This window comes from Chaetodon trifascialis, chromosome 5 (assembly GCF_039877785.1).
Source record: "Chaetodon trifascialis isolate fChaTrf1 chromosome 5, fChaTrf1.hap1, whole genome shotgun sequence".
In the NCBI taxonomy this organism is placed as follows: domain Eukaryota; kingdom Metazoa; phylum Chordata; class Actinopteri; order Chaetodontiformes; family Chaetodontidae; genus Chaetodon; species Chaetodon trifascialis.
In genome coordinates, this window is record NC_092060.1 from 23,610,254 (window position 1) to 23,626,330 (window position 16,077).

The following is a 16,077-nucleotide window of genomic DNA, read 5'->3' on the forward strand; positions in this document are numbered from 1 at the left end:
GTACTGTGGGATATCTCCTGATAGGTGTACTACAAAGTAGATATAACTTCATCTTCAGTCATCACAAATACGACAAGAAATACATGCAGTGTGTCTGTGATAGCCCTGTGAAACTGACGAGGTTCAACACTTGATATTTATTGTCATATTGAAATATTGGAGGGATTAAAGTGATTCTGGCGAGTGATAATAAATCTGGAGTAAAACCAACATTTGTTTGACACAATAACAGATCGTGTCAGCTGTTTGGACAGTGTGCACAGTGTGCTTTATTAATTGACATTGACAGTTTGACATCGTTTAGTCACATATCATACTCCCAAACAGTATGCGTGGTCACAAAACAACAACAACCAGGAAACAACAACAAAAACCTAAACCAGACACTGATTCTGATACAGGCCTCTGATCCAAAATCAGTGTTCTTTCTCTCTAAATGTAACATCTGTAAACCTCTCTGACATCTGATCCACCTAATTTATGAGATATATAAGAGGATTTTATCCAAATATAGAAGAGGATTGTATTTGTGCAGTGACCAGTGCAGGATAAGCAGATATATTCAATGGATGGAAAATTTCATCCACACATTTTATTCATCTGAATCCATCTAATTCAATTCAATGTGTTTCAAATGTCAAATCTTAATATATACAATATAATATGTAAATCATTACCTAATAGCCACCGTGTCAAAAACTGTTTGTCTCTAAGCAGACTAACATCAAATTGATCGTACAGCACCAGCTGATGACAAACAGACCTGTTAGCTCACTAATCCAAACAAAAAGCCTTGACAGCAGCGTAAATCCTCGCTTTCTCTGCTGCTTTTGGATCCTTAAATGTGCCACTGTCATCTGTAATCATGGTGAAGATGACTGAGGAATAAACCCACATGTCTCCATCTCTCTGAGAAAATACATGAGATGACAAAGTTAAAAAAACAGTAACTTTTCCAGTGCATTATTTTCTTTAGTAACCTTACCTGCTCAGTTTCCTGATCACCTCTGGCTGTTGCAGCATTTGCTTCCAGAACAACAGCAGCTGCATTATCAAATCAAAAACAACAATGAAAGATTAAAAATGCTGTTTTAAGATTTAAGAATATTTGGCTATATAAATGCAACTGACTTGACTTAATATTAAGTATATTTTTGCAAAATGCTGTTTGGTAGATGTAGAAACTTCTGTTACCGTTGCAACAACCGCAAGATTTTCTCTTGATGGTATAAATCAGGGAGACGATAACAGTCAGACTCATAGCCAAAGCTGCACATAACAGAAACAGAACTGTATTCTTCTGCAAATCGCTCATGCTGTGCACTGAAACAACATGAAAAGGACAAAAGTTAACAAATACTCTGATAAGATATAACCATGCATTAGGAACAAGTGTTTTGCGGCAACATCTTAAGAGATTATTCAAAATTAATGATTATTATGATTGAGATTTATATGGAAATGTTCAGCACTTACCTTCAACCTCGAGTTTTGCTCCATTTCCAAATAATATCTGTCCACATGTGGCCACAGCACAGTGATAAGTCCAAGCATCAGAGGAGCTGATGTTCTCCTTGAAGAAGTTGTAGACACATTTCTGTGGACTCGTCTCACACTCATCACCACTGTTTCCATGAGCGTAAATGACACTGGGATGAGATTCATGTGATCCGGCTCTGAACCAGTACACACCGAGTCCTCCTGGACATGTTTTGTTCTCAGAGTCAGAGAGGACTGAACACTGCAGAGACACTGAGTCTCCTTGACGGACCGGATCAGATGGAGGGGCTTGAACGACGGCAATGATATCAGTTTCTGGTCCTGTGAAATACAAACATGAAAATAAGCATGTGTTACTTTCATGACCAAAGAGTTAAAACTGTTAGTCTGAACAGACTACTCTAAACTGTGGACATGTACTATATTAATTTATGCATGTGGGAACATTTAACTATGCAAACTGGTGTTAGAAAGAGTGCTTACCTTTGATCCTTAGAAATGTTCCTTTCAGAAGAGCCATGTGAAGGCGTTTTACTTTTAAACAGTAGTAAACTCCAGTATCGCTGAGCTTTGTTTCACTAATATGCAGAATAAATCTTCCAGGCTCTTGTTTGGCTGTGATGTGACCAGTGTTGATCACACTATCATGATCAAAAGTAAAGGTTCCTCCCAAGATTTCAGGCAAGTTTCCAGAAACAAGCCTGATCCAAAATAATTGTGTTGAAGACCAAGATGTCGAGCGTTCACAGGTCAGAGTCACATTTTGTCCAAAATCAACAGTCCTTGTCTCAAAGATCTGATCGTCTGTGGATCCTGAAAACAAAACAAAATGAAGAACCACAGATCAGTGAGCAGAGAAAGAATCATGAATGCCCTCAGCTGAATTACTGTAACACCATGACAATACTTCAAATATGTATCTGTAGTACATCTGAAACGTTTACACATACTTACGCCCCACTCCGAGCATCAGCAGTGAATAAAACACGATCAGCATTTTCTTGTTCATCCGCTCGAGTCTACAGTCAAATTAAATATTAGTAGAAGACGATTCACCTTAATGTAACCATATCAAGAGGGAGGGAACTATTTCAGAGCAATCTGATTGGCCTCTTGTTACGTTTGCATTTCATGGCATGACCACAGAGGAAATAAAGTGAACCATCTTTCCAACATGAACACATGAAACACCAACAACAGCAAGCTTTTGTTTCATGTTTCATGGTGGGTTTCTATAACTGACACTGAAGTGAACACCAAAGAGGACATTTGATCTTAATCTGACTTTTCATCTGATACTCACTCATATGATGAAGCTCTTTAGGAAACACGTATGACATCCTCAATTGACCTACTAAATGATGGATGACTGACATCTTGCACAAGGTGAGACCATGTGGCTAAAGCTACAGTGTTAGTCACACAAGACTGGGAGAGAAAGTGCAGCCAAACTTTCAGTTCTAGCTCTGTGTGACTTGGTTGTCCGCTTGTGATCAGATCACCCAGGATGCATGTTCATGCCAGGCGTAAACAGGGCCTGAAAGCACTCAGCAACCATGGAAAATTAACTATGGTGGACCATTTTTTCAGAACTCTGTGGGCGTTTACAAACTGCACTTGATTGACATGTCCTCACTCTTATGTTGCTTTTGTTACACCTGAAACTGGTATTTCCTGAGATCCTGTCTCTTTGTGGCCAAACACTTCCAGAGTCGGGATGAGGCTGGATTTGATTCCCAGTATGTCACTGACACACCTACCCAGTCATGTTATGTCATGACTGTTTTTAATGCACTTTTCTGCAGTTTGGTCCTTTTGATTGGTGGCTGCTGTCCGAGGAGGGAGGTTGTGCATCACCTTGTGCAGTGATGGATTGGCAGTGTGTCCAAAATAATGGTGAATGAATCAATACATCTACATTAAAATGAAAACAAAACAAACTGATATGAGGATTGGATATTTTAACATCGCTGATGCATGTGATTGTAGAGCGTATCTTTAAAACCATCATTTTTGAATGCACATTAAGCAGGAAGAAAAATGAAAACATTTCAACTTGTTCGACTAAAATTAGCCTGCTGAGACCTCATGTAGCTCCTCCCTTGCTATATATCCTGTTAAAGCCCATCATCAGGTCTGCTCTGACTAAATACCACACCTTTCACCACAGCCTTTATATGTCAGTGTAGCTTGTTGCTCGTGGCTTTGCTTGTTCTCACTGAAGACATGCAGAGGACATTTACAAGTGCTGTCGGACCAGAAAGATGTAGATTATAAATTTGACCAGTTGTCCCACAACAACAGTTGTTGTCCCACAACAACTTCATCCGGGACTACAGTAAAATCGCTGCACCTCTGACGAAGCTAACTTCTTCTAAGGTGAAATTTAGCTGGTCAGCTGACGCGGGCAAGGCTTTCAGTAAGTTGAAGGAGCTCCTCACCATGGCTCTGGTGCTCGTGTTGATCGAACTGGGTAAGCAATTCATTGTGGAGGTGGATGCTTCAGACACGTGTGTTGGGACTGTCCTGTTTCAAAATACGGGTCCAGAGAACCGCTTGCAGCCTCGTGCTTTTCTCTCCTGTCATCTCTCCCCTGCAGATTGTAATTATGATGTGAGAAACCAGAAGCTGTTGGCCGTCAAACTGGCTTTAGAGGAGTGGAGACACTGGCTGGAGGAAGCTGAACAGCCATTTGCCTGGACTGATCGTAAGAACCTGTCGTACATTACTGTAAGTCAGCGAAGTCTACTCAACTCTAGACAAGCCAGGTGGGCGCTTTTCTTCAGCAGATTTAATTTCACCCTCACTTACAGACCAGGATCCCAGAACACTGAGCCAGATGCCCTCTCCTGCCAGTTCTCCCCATCTGAGCCTGACGCAACTCCCAATGACACCATTCTGACTGCTGGTCAGGTCGTCACAGCATTCACCTGGGACACAGGTAACGGTCCTCTAAATAAACTCTTTGTGCCTCAACCAGATCCTAGGTGCTGCAATGGACTCATGCTACCCACCTTGCTTACCACCCTGGAGCCAACCGAATCATCTCTCTCCTTTGCCATAACTTTTGGTGGCCCTCTCTGGAGGCAGACACACGTGAATATGTCGTCGCCAGCACCATCTGTGCTCGGAGCAAAGCCTCTCACCAAGTCCTGGCTGGACTCCTCCACGCTCTGCCTGTCCCCAGGAGACTATGGTCCCATATAGGCCTGGACATTGTCACCAGTTTACCATCCACCAAGGGTAACATTGTCATTCTCCAGACAAGCAGTAGAGAAATCTGGCTTTCTTCACCCCTGGTTGCCAGTTCGTTGTGATCCTTCTCGTGTCAAGCGTTTTCTCTGTTTTCTCTATTGCCTACCAGCCATTTCCAGTGTCCCGCTCTGCCTCTACCTTCCAGTTGTGTTTTCCTGTGTTTCCAGCTCATCGAGAGTTCGCCTTTAGTTAAGAGACTTGTGAAATAAATGTTCCTTTTTTTATACCCTTATTCTGTCTACCAATCTTCATCATTGTGTCCAGTCAATATTGCAAAAGCACAAACAGATTGTAATTGTGCGTGGTGGAATGTTTGGTATTGCACCGATATATTCAAATATGATCAGTGACTGCAAATAGTATTAAATCTCAGGGTTGTTTGGGCTAACACAGACATCATGTTAGATTGTATTTATGACTTGCAGGCTTTTTGGTTTTTGGTATTACATTGGTTGAGAGTGGATTTTCGTGCATACTCATTTTATTTGTATAGTAGCACGTGGACAAAATCTCAGTAAAATGATTGCATTAAGAAGTATGACAGGCGAGCAAATGACCCAAGTGCCGTACCAGCCACTCACTGAAGATGACAGATGATTGTGTTGTGTCCACTGTTTGGACTGCTAAAATCACTGACAGACTTCAGCGGAGGAGAAACAGACCTCGAATGAGGAAATAGATCTCTCTTGCCCTACAGGTCCAAGGTCTTGCCCGCCGAAGGAGCAACAAACCAAGGAAAAAAGCAAGGAGATTGGATCAGGGTGGAACAGGGTCCGAAACCAGGAATCAGGCAAGAAATAAATTCTGGAGAGTCAGGCATGAAGCTCAGACAATCTGGCACCGAGCTGGTGAAACACTGTTCCTTAAATGCCCTGGCTGATGAGTCTGATGAGACCCAGGTGTGCAGGGGAGTGGGGTGTGGCAGAGAAGTGCTGTCAAAATGATTAACTGACAGTGATTTCAGGAAACTGGATTTTGTGTTCACATGTTTTGTAAAATTCAATAAGTAATAACAAATATAAACAATGTAAAACTTATGCTGTTTCAACCTTCTGAGGAATTGTTTTCTGCAGTTGTTGCTACTGCGTTGCAAACATTTAACAAGACATTCAGTCACTCACACTTTTTTACACTGGATGCCTCGAAAAAGTCAACTTGGGTAGATGCATCATACGCAGATATGTCGGAAAACTTTAATAATAAATTACACACAGGATGAAACAAAATTAACAAGATGTGATACTACAAGTGAGTACTACAGACTGTTACAATAATATTTGACTATTAAATGTGTTATTTTTGCATCATGATGATTCATTTCCTTTTGTGAAATGCTGAAATAGCAGGACTCAAAAAATGTTTGGACAAAATTTCTAAATATTATGCATAAAATGTCCTTTAGAATATCCAATTTATATAATATTTTATGTCTTCTGAAAGCACAAGTGCTGACAAAGTGGTGTATTTCCCTCCCAGTGTGGCGTATACATACAGGATCACTTTTTAAATCCAGCGTTTAGATTATTAATCCATCACAAAGCCCTGACATCAGTGTAGATCGTCTCCTCCTTTCTTGGACTTCTTCTTTGATTCTCTTCTGATTTGCCAGCTTTCCTCCTGCTCATGTTTGGTGCAGCATAAACCAAAGAATCTTCATTTCTCTGAGGGAATAAAGTGCAAAATTGAAAATGAGAGAAAGCTGATTTTAACACAAGTTGATAACTTTTTCTAGCGACATCTTTGAATTCTTTACCTGCTGACTTTGCTGATCATCACTGGCTGCTGCAGCATCTGGTTGCAGAGTGGATTATTAAAAAAAAAGAAGAGGAAAAGATTTTACTGTGTGTGTGATGAAAAATTCTATAGGTTAGAATTATAAAAGGCAAAAATCTGAATCAAGTGATTTTGGCTGTTGGGAAACAGTCTAATAGGTTGTCTGAGTAACGTCTCTTACCTTTACAACAACCACAGGATTTTTTCCTGATGACATAAAGAAGGGAGGCTGTAAGAATTAGACTTATAGCCAAAGCAGCAAACAGCAGATAGACACCTTTGTCAATTTTCTGTGAATTACCTGAAACATTATGAAAAGAAAAACAATTATCTTAAGTCAATATAAGTAATAGATAATTGACTTGATAAAATTGTGATACTATAACCATTACAAAGAAATATTCAGCACTTACCTTTAACCTCGACTTTAATTCCATTTCCAAATATTATCTGTCCACATGTGGCCACAGCACAGTGATAAGTCCCAGCATCAGAGGAGCTGATGTTCTCCTTGAAGAAGTTGTAGACACATTTCTGTGGAGAGCGAGCCTCAGGACTCGTCTCACACTCATCACCACTGTTTCCATGAGCGTAAATGACACTGGGATGAGATTCATGTGATCCGGCTCTGAACCAGTACACACCGAGTCCTCCTGGACATGTTTTGTTCTCAGAGTCAGAGAGGACTGAACACTGCAGAGACACTGAGTCTCCTGGACGGACCGGATCAGATGGAGGGGCTTGAACGACGGCAATGATATCAGTTTCTGGTCCTGTGAAATACAAACATGAAAATAAGCATGTGTTACTTTCATGACCAAAGAGTTAAAACTGTTAGTCTGAACAGACTACTTTAAACTGTGGACATGTACTATATTAATTTATGCATGTGGGAACATTTAACTATGCAAACTGGTGTTAGAAAGAGTGCTTACCTTTGATCCTTAGAAATGTTCCTTTCAGAAGAGCCATGTGAAGTTGTTCAAACTTTAAACAGTAGTAAACTCCAGTATCGCTGAGCTTTGTTTCACTAATATGCAGAATAAATCTTCCAGGCTCTTGTTTGGCTGTGATGTGACCAGTGTTGATCACACCATCATAATCAAAATTAAAAGTTCCTCCCAAGATTTCAGGCAAGTTTCCAGAAACAAGCCTGATCCAAAATAATTGCGTTGAAGACCAAGATGTCGAGCGTTCACAGGTCAGAGTCACATTTTGTCCAAAATCAACAGTCCTTGTCTCAAAGATCTGATCGTCTGTGGATCCTGAAAACAAAACAAAATGAAGAACCACAGATCAGTGAGCAGAGAAAGAATCATGAATGCCCTCTGCTGAATTACTGTAACACCATGACAATACTTCAAATATGTATCTGTAGTACATCTGAAACGTTTACTCATACTTACGCCCCACTCCGAGCATCAGCAGTGAATAAAACACGATCAGCATTTTCTTGTTCATCCGCTCGAGTCTACAGTCAAATTAAATATTAGTAGAAGACGATTCACCTTAATGTAACCATATCGAGAGGGAGGGAACTATTTCAGAGCAATCTGATTGGCCTCTTGTTACGTTGTTTTTTCACTGTGCACCACAGTGGAAATAAAGTGAACCATCTTTCCAACGTGAACACATGAAACACCACCAACAGCAAGCTTTTGTTTCATGTTTCATGGTGGGTTTCTATAACTGACGCTGAGAGTAAATACAAGAGACGATTTGTTTGATCTTAATGTGAACGACATGATCCAGAACAATGTGGTTAAAAACATTTTCCTTTGTATTTTAACAATATTCAGTCAACTTTTCAAGTGATACTCGCTATGAGCCAAGCTGTTTAGGACATGCGTCTTGTTAGTAATATTTCCAATTTGTATATTTGTACAAATATACATTGAAGGATTGAAGAATTTATCTGCCAACACTGAAATCAAAGGTATTTCCTGAGATCCTGTCTCTTTGTGGCCAAACGCTTCCAGAGTTGGGATGAGACTGGATTAGATTCCCACTGACACACCTACCCAGTCATGTTATGTCATGACTGTTTTTTATGCACTTTTCTGCAGTTTGGTCCTTTTGATTGGTGGCTGCTGTCTTTTTAGCAAAAGCAGGAGTGATGTTGAACTGTGATGTTAAGCTTTCCTGATTAGCTGCTAACAGGTTTCACATGCTTGCTAAAGTCTGCTCCACCTTGTGCATCACGTTGTGCAGTGATGGACTGGCAGTGTGTCCAAAATATTGGCAAATAAATCAATACATTTACATTAAAATGGAAAAAAAACACATGAATTGATATGAGGATTGGACATTTTAACATCACTGATGCATATAGTTGTAGTGTGTCTTTCTTTAAAAACATAATTTTTGAATGCACATTAAAAAGGAAGAAGAATGAAAACATTTCAACCTCGATTAAATTAGCCAGCTGAGACCTGGCTAATAGTCACTTCTAGACTCAGTGCTCTCGATTCTTCAACACTTGATTCACCTGTAGCACGTTCTTAAATTGTCAAGTTAAAACTGTTAACCTTCCTTTAACTCCTGTCTAATATGTCTCCGCTCTGTATTTTGGGTCCTAAAAACTATGCAAACTCTAACAGTTTTACTTTTGGTTCATCAAGGACATGAGCAGAGTGATTTCTCCTGACAAGGTTAACCACTATCTCCACCATGTTTTCTTTGACCCCAGGAAAGACCTTGCTTTTTCTCAAATCAAGAGTCTTTTCACTTCCTACCCTAGTTGAGCCAGACCCCACTTGCCAACTCATCATTGAAGTATATGACACTGAGTGGGGGCTTTAATCTCTCAGTGCTCAGGCCCAGATCAAAAACTCCATCCCTGAACCTTTTTCTCCCAAAAGCTTTTCATCAGCAAAGATAAACTATGATGTTTGGAACCAAGAATTGTTGGCAGTAAAATTGGCATTTGAGGAATGGCTGCATTGGTTGACGGGTACTGAACAGCATTTTCTGAACAGGACCTGAATAGGACCTTGAACTTCTCAATATCAAACCGCCACACCTCTGATGAACCCCTTCGTGTGCAGACATCATTCTTCCCTCACCCTGTGTGTTGGCAGCAGTGACTTGGGAAATCGAATCAGAGGTGAGAGGCCCAACTCACCACAACCCAGATAAAGGCTCTCCAAGCTGTCTCTTTGTGCCTGACAGTTTGTTCGCAGTTTTGCAAAGGGCTCACCCATGCAAATTCAACTGTCACCCTGGACAGTATCAAGAGATACTTTGGTGACTGACTCTGTCTCTGCTTGCTCCATCTGTGCCCAGGGGAAAACTTCACATCCTACTCCAGTTGGTCTGCTGTGTCTGCTGCCCATCCGCAGTCGTTCTTGGTTTCACATCGCACTTGACGTCGTCACAGACCTCATTATAGCTTTCCTCACTATAGTCAACCACTTGTTCAAGGTGGTTCACTTTGTAGTCCTTTCCAAGATCCCCTCCATCAGACAGACTGCTGCTCTGCTAGTAACACATGTGTTCAGACTCCAGGATATTCCCACAGATATTGTCTCAAACAGAGGTCTACAATTAATTTCCCTAGTGTGGAAAGAGTTTTGTCAACTCCTTGGGACTACTTTCAATCTGTTCTCCAGTTTCCACCCTCAGACGAATGGCCAGGCAGACAGAGCCAATCAGGACCTAGAAACAGCAACAAATCCTTCCTCCTGGAGTTCCCATTTGGTTTTGATTGAGGATGCTCCCAACTCTCTCACTGGTTCTCCTTCAGGTCTGTGTCCATTTGAGTCACCTCAAAGTCACCAGCCTCACGTTTCCCTTGGAAGACGGAGAGGTTGCTGTCCCCTCCGTCCAGATGCAATGTTGCCGCAATCTCTGGAGGAAGACTCGAGCTGCTCTGAGGACTGAACCGGACTGTACCGGACCCCAGCACCCACATACACTCCAGATCAGTATTTGGTTATCTTCCAAAAATATTCCTCCTGTGACTGACTCTAAGAAACCCTCACCTCGCTTTATTGGGCCTTTCTTGGTGGAGAATGTGAACACGTCAAATATGTCAATCAAATCCGAAACATGATTTTTTTTTCTAAGTGTGGAATTTCATTGTTAAAAAAATTACATTGTGTGTTTTCTTGAGGTGTATTTTCCTCAAAATATTTGAAACACCATTTTATTTTGGCACAAATCGTGCATTGTGTTTATACATTGTGTGTATGCTAGCAGAAAATAGTGTGTATACACACACACACACACACACACACACACACACACACACACACACACACACACACACACACATATATATTTTTTTTAAGTGATTAAAATAAATAAAAAAAACTCCATATTGTGACCTGTAAATACACAGTGTGTCAAAGGGACAGGCTTTGGTGTTCAGTCATTAACTCAGCACAAAACATAAAAACTGGTTATCACACAAATAAGAAATTCAGTAATGTTACTAAAAAGACATTTTGCTTTGAAAGATAAAATGAAAGCATATGTAGATTTCTTGTCAAATTAAAATAGGTCACAGCTTTGCTAAATATGTAGGGGGAGGTCATTTTCTACACTTCAGCCAATCATGATGACTTCTACCTCTCAAACCTTGGTGATGTTGTGACTAAACTGTCACTTGGCTGAGAGGACGTCTGAGAGTTGTGCAAGACAAGCGTGCTGTGCAACAATGATGGCAGGACTGCCTGCTTTGATTCTTCTTGGAACCGTGCGTAAGTGCTACTCTTAACCATTGTGAGAAAAACACTAATGCAAAATACTGTATTTACTGCACTGTGTGTGAGAACACATTCTTAGGAATCAGACAAGGCGCAGTAATAATCTTTAAACACGTTTCATTGATTTTGTCCTCTCGTGTTGTATGTCTGTTATTGTTTGTCTCTTTTCGTCAGACTTGATTCAAAGCGCAGACGTTCCTCAGCAGACGTCTTTGGCTGTGGCTGAACTTGGTGGGAATGTTACTTTGCAATTTCAAGCTTCTGACGACAACGCAGAATTCTTTCATTTGTATAAGCAGTCTCTTGGATATTTGGTCCAATCAGTAGTTGCTGAGTATTATGGCAAAAGAACTATTAGTGAAGCATTTCGTGATTCACGCTTCACAGTCATAAAAAAGGATTCTCAGTATTTTTTCACCATCAGAAATGTCAGCAGAGAGGATGAAGCTACGTACCTCTTTCAAAATGGATCAGTGTATTCACAGAGTTTCAGTTCCGGTGTCTTCTTGGCTGTTAATGGTAAATTATCTTTCACTATTTGTTCCTATGTCAATGTTAATGCTGCATCCAGTGTGTAAGACAGAACACTACCACAGCTCCTTCATGCCTGTTTAACACCAGCATCATGTAATGTAGCTCTGTGTTGTGCATATACAGACTCAATGTCCTTTCTATGCAACAGTATTTCTCAAGTGCAACACAACATATGACAGTATTTTAATATAATAGTATTTTTATGGGCAGTAGTATTTTTATGGCATTTAGTATTTCCATAGTTGGTATATAATGTACATATACATGGTCGATTTTCTGTTCTGTATCCTGTACACTTTTTTTTTTTTTTTAATCTTGAGCTGCCTGTGCCACTGTTTTTGCTTTTTGTAATATTTGCTGCAGTAACGACTTAATCTGGTATCAGATCAATAAAGTCTTATCTGATCATTATGTATTTATGTCATATAGCTAATTTGGATAATTAATTCCTTTTTATGTTTTTTTTTTTTCTTTTCAACTGAATGACAGACCGTAATCAGCAGAAATCTGTCAACGTGAAGCAGAGTCCAGAGACAGCGTTAATCAAGCCAGGCGGCTCAGTGACTCTCAACTGTTCACTTCTCTCCAAGAACAAAGACAACAGAGTCCAGTGTCCAGGTGAACACAGCGTGTACTGGTTCAGACCTGGATCAGGAAAATCTCATCCAGCCATCATTTACACTCACAGGAACAGAAGTTATGAACAAAACGGGAGGAGCTGCCTCTACAGTCTGTCCCAAACTGTACGAGACTCCTCTGATACTGGGACTTACTACTGTGCTGTGGCCACATGTGGACAGATCCTGTTCGGTGAAGGAACTCAAGTGCAGACAAGTACGACTTTACGGTTGTGTTAAAACCAAACATTCATCTTGTATGCCTGCTTAAAGTGAACCTGAGTCTGGCAGATTTTTAGTCCGTAGCTTTCTTCTGTTGGACTCACAGTTGTTCTTTCTCAGCAACGTTTTATAATTATTCCATGGACACCTTAAACGTTTATGTAATTCATTTACAAAAATTACTTTATGCTGACGTTGTCTTTGGCTCCATTTCAAGTTGCACTGATAAATCACACAGTGTTACACACACACACACACACACACACACACACACACACACACACACACACACACACACACACACACACACACACACACGATTATGTGTTGAGTCTTTGACCCAGAGCTTAAATAAAAGACGAGAATACTTCTGACTAAACATTAGAATCAAACACTGACTTATCAATTGCTCCTGTTGACAAAATGCCATTCATTTAGTAACTGATCATGCTTAATGTCTCTTAGGAATTGTCTGGGATTCAGGACCAGAGGTGGACCCAGTTGTCCTCGTGCTCGGAGCGCTGTTGGCCTGCTGTGTCACTGTGATTGTTGTCTTTATTTTTTACGTAAATCGAAGGAAAGTTTGCGATCAATGCAAAGGTGGGTTTCACCCTATTTTACTTTTCACTGCGGTTAAGCTTTTCGAGATGCCAGCATTATTTGGAAAATCCATCTGCATGTCTTCTTTGGGACATTTGTACTTCTGTCCAACAGCAGGCTAAATACTCTGAATGTAGAGGTATTGCACTTGAAAGAACGACACGACAGGAGGTGTCTTCTCAGCCTCTTTTTGTGGTTACATGTTGGTTTTTCTTGACTTGTATGGTGTTATGTCATTATGAACCTGAGGTCACTATACTCTTTGCTTAAATGTAAAATATTACTTTGTTAACATTCATATGTGAGAAATACAATATTCCCCAGCTGAGCTATGTCCCACCACAATATTTTACTGCAGCAGGAAATATTATAAAGCTCTGGTGGAGTTCATCAGTGGTTATCAGTCGAGCACTGAAGCTGCACTGAGCACATGACAGGAGTGAGTGAGGGTTAGGGGGTTAGGGTTAGGGTTGAAAACTGAAAATGTTATTGAAGTCTTTTCTTTATCACACTGCTATGACTGCGGGAACCATCTCCCTCATGTGTACACACACTCTGAAAGCTCAGATTTTTCTTTAACAGGAGCAGTGAGTGCGTCCCATCATGTCGGACATGACAAGTCAACTGCGGATCAATCAAATGATCAGGTAAATACTGTATGCTCCTGGTAAATACAGTTTGCAGTGGTGTGTGGATAATCCTTTTTATTCATCAGATCTGGACAGAACACATCATGTTATACTTGTAACATGTAATAAACTGTTCAGTCAAAAGGTATAAAAACACTGATGATTGATTAGGAATATTTTAATTATTACAGTGATATTAGAAAATACGTAAAATAAAGTATATTAAATTTACTGTAAAGTCGCTGGAAATCAGTCCTATCAACGTTTTAAGTCTTTCCTCTAGACTTGATCTTCATGCTCTTGGTGTGAATCTCTGAAATATTTCTCATCATATTACAATTTTTGGAGGACGGTGAAGCGCAGTCAGAGAACTACGCAGCTCTGAATTTATCTGCAAGGAAAGTGAAACGAGTGACGAAGAGGAGCGAGTCGCCACAAGAGTGTGTGTACTCTGTCGTCAGAGCAGATCACCACAGCCAGCAGCACCCCTCTCTACAGGCAGAGCACAGCCTGTGAACTGCTCCCCCGGCCTCTGCAAAGGGCCTCAGCGGACTGAGAGAGTGTTCACACGCAACACTTCACATATTTTATTCCCATCTGATGCCAGAGAGTGACACAAGGAGTTGAGTTTCAGTCAGAACGTGGACGTGGAATAACTGCATCTGTAATCATTCTTTTACTTGATAAACTTTGTTTTGTTTCCATGTCTGATTATGTAACTCTGGCACATCTTTGCACAGTGACAGATCATAGCAGTACAAATATTACAGTACACTTTTATTGACATAATTTGATGTAGTCAGCCTTGTGAATAAAAACAATAAAGGAAAAGCAGCAATATTCTAAAAGCAGTTATTTACAACAGGTTTACTGCCATATGGTGTGTGTCTGCAAATAAACTTTGAAATATCCTCTGATGTGACTTTCTTTCTCTTCCTGACACCAACAGGGCACTGTCTGTTACAGTACGCATTGTTTTTCTCTAATTTAAAATGTGTGAACTTCTCTCATATCTGAGCCACCTGTATTGATTCAGTGGACTGGATTGGTGTACCCCTAAAAACAATTCCAGGTGGGCCACAAATTTAACTGCATATATCCACAGTCAACAGCTAATGGCAATAAGCTGATTCCAACACCGTCCATGAAACCAAGACATTTTTCTTCTTGGTTTCAGAATTAAGAAAAACACAGTTACTGCATGAAAACATTACTTTTCCATGTTTTTGAGACCATTGGGGCTTTTTTTTTTTAAATTTACCTTTATTATTGATCAGTGATGACAGCAAATGAAGGAGATCTCTGCATCTTAAGCCACGGGGCTCCTGCCATGTAATTACTCACATCTGCATGAAATAGACCCATTCAATCTAACACCTTTTAATCATATGGGCAAAATGTATTCAAATTATTTTTTCATCACCTGACTCAAAATGCCACAATCATGATTTGTATAAGATGCAAATGATCTTGCAAAATACACTTTGACTTTATCAGATCTAAGTTTGTCGACACAGTGCTCGATATCACAGATTATAATTGTGCGTTGTGGAATATTTGTTTTGCACCGATAGAATCAAATATGATCAATGACTGCAAATAATATGAAATCTCAGAGTTGTTTGGTCTGACACATACATCACGTTACATTGTGGTCGAGATTGGATTTTCGTGCATACTTGTTTTATAAGTTGCAGGCGGACAAAATTTCATCAATCTTACATCAAGAGGAGCTGATGAAAAAGATGACCTGGCAGTGATTTCAGGAAACTGAATTTTATGTTCACGTTTTGTAAAATTCAAGTAATAAAAAGTAAGCAATATATAACTTACGCTGTTTGAAGCTCCTGAAAGGTTGTTTTTTGTAGATGCTTCTTCTTACGATCACTCACACTTTTTACACTGAATGCTCCGAAAAAGTCAACTTGGACAGATGCATCATAAGCAGATTTACTGGAAAACTTTAACAATAAAATGCACACAGGACGAAAAAAAAAGTTAAAAGGATGTGATAAAATATCCTTTAGAATATCCAATATATATATATAATATTTGTGGCATTTTATGTCTTCTGATGTGCAATGAAAGCACCAGTGCTGACAAAGTGGTATATTTCCCTCCGAGTGTGGTGCATAAAAGTTATACACAGCCTCACTTATTAAATCCAGCATTTAGATTATTAATGCATCGCGAAGCTGTGAAATCACTGTAGATTGTCTCCTCCTTTCTTGGACTTCT

General features: G+C 40.0%; 3 protein-coding genes across 3 annotated transcripts; 1 reads left to right on the forward strand and 2 right to left on the reverse strand.

Annotated features, from left to right (window-relative positions):
- Positions 1 to 774: 774 nt before the first annotated feature.
- Positions 775 to 2,497, reverse strand: LOC139330979 (uncharacterized). Its single transcript, XM_070962211.1, has 6 exons — positions 2,455 to 2,497; positions 1,984 to 2,313; positions 1,473 to 1,821; positions 1,195 to 1,310; positions 986 to 1,044; positions 775 to 909 (listed from the first exon to the last, which is right to left on the reverse strand). Exons 1-6 carry the CDS (start codon positions 2,495 to 2,497, stop codon positions 775 to 777), a joined length of 1,032 nt encoding a protein of 343 aa, XP_070818312.1.
- A 3,790-nt stretch (positions 2,498 to 6,287) lies between these two features.
- On the reverse strand, positions 6,288 to 7,977 carry LOC139330980 (signal-regulatory protein beta-2-like). Its single transcript, XM_070962212.1, has 6 exons — positions 7,935 to 7,977; positions 7,464 to 7,793; positions 6,942 to 7,301; positions 6,677 to 6,829; positions 6,509 to 6,534; positions 6,288 to 6,416 (listed from the first exon to the last, which is right to left on the reverse strand). The coding sequence occupies exons 1-6, from the start codon at positions 7,975 to 7,977 to the stop codon at positions 6,288 to 6,290; spliced, it is 1,041 nt and encodes a 346-aa protein (XP_070818313.1).
- Positions 7,978 to 11,374: 3,397 nt separating this feature from the next.
- On the forward strand, positions 11,375 to 14,380 carry LOC139331280 (cell adhesion molecule CEACAM1-like; the record flags this gene model as incomplete). Its single annotated transcript, XM_070962686.1, has 5 exons — positions 11,375 to 11,756; positions 12,261 to 12,605; positions 13,076 to 13,210; positions 13,793 to 13,857; positions 14,188 to 14,380. Coding segments are annotated over 5 exons (1,095 nt in total), but the record flags the coding sequence as incomplete, so codon positions are not given.
- Between the last annotated feature and the right edge of the window lie 1,697 nt (positions 14,381 to 16,077).

What these genes read in the sequence shown, in the direction of transcription:
- LOC139330979 (XM_070962211.1), bottom strand. Translation starts at nt 2,497, where the DNA reads ATGCTGATCGTGTTTTATTCACTGCTGATGCTCGGAGTGGGGC. An exon ending in ATCTTGCGGTTGTTGCAACG is followed by an intron (nt 1,045 to 1,194) that starts GTAACAGAAGTT and finishes TTGATAATGCAG; the next exon opens with CTGCTGTTGTTCTGGAAGCA. An exon ending in GTGATCAGGAAACTGAGCAG is followed by an intron (nt 910 to 985) that starts GTAAGGTTACTA and finishes GTATTTTCTCAG; the next exon opens with AGAGATGGAGACATGTGGGT.
- LOC139330980 (XM_070962212.1), bottom strand. Translation starts at nt 7,977, where the DNA reads ATGCTGATCGTGTTTTATTCACTGCTGATGCTCGGAGTGGGGC. An exon ending in CTCAGACAACCTATTAGACT is followed by an intron (nt 6,535 to 6,676) that starts GTTTCCCAACAG and finishes ATGCTGCAGCAG; the next exon opens with CCAGTGATGATCAGCAAAGT. An exon ending in ATGATCAGCAAAGTCAGCAG is followed by an intron (nt 6,417 to 6,508) that starts GTAAAGAATTCA and finishes TTATTCCCTCAG; the next exon opens with AGAAATGAAGATTCTTTGGT.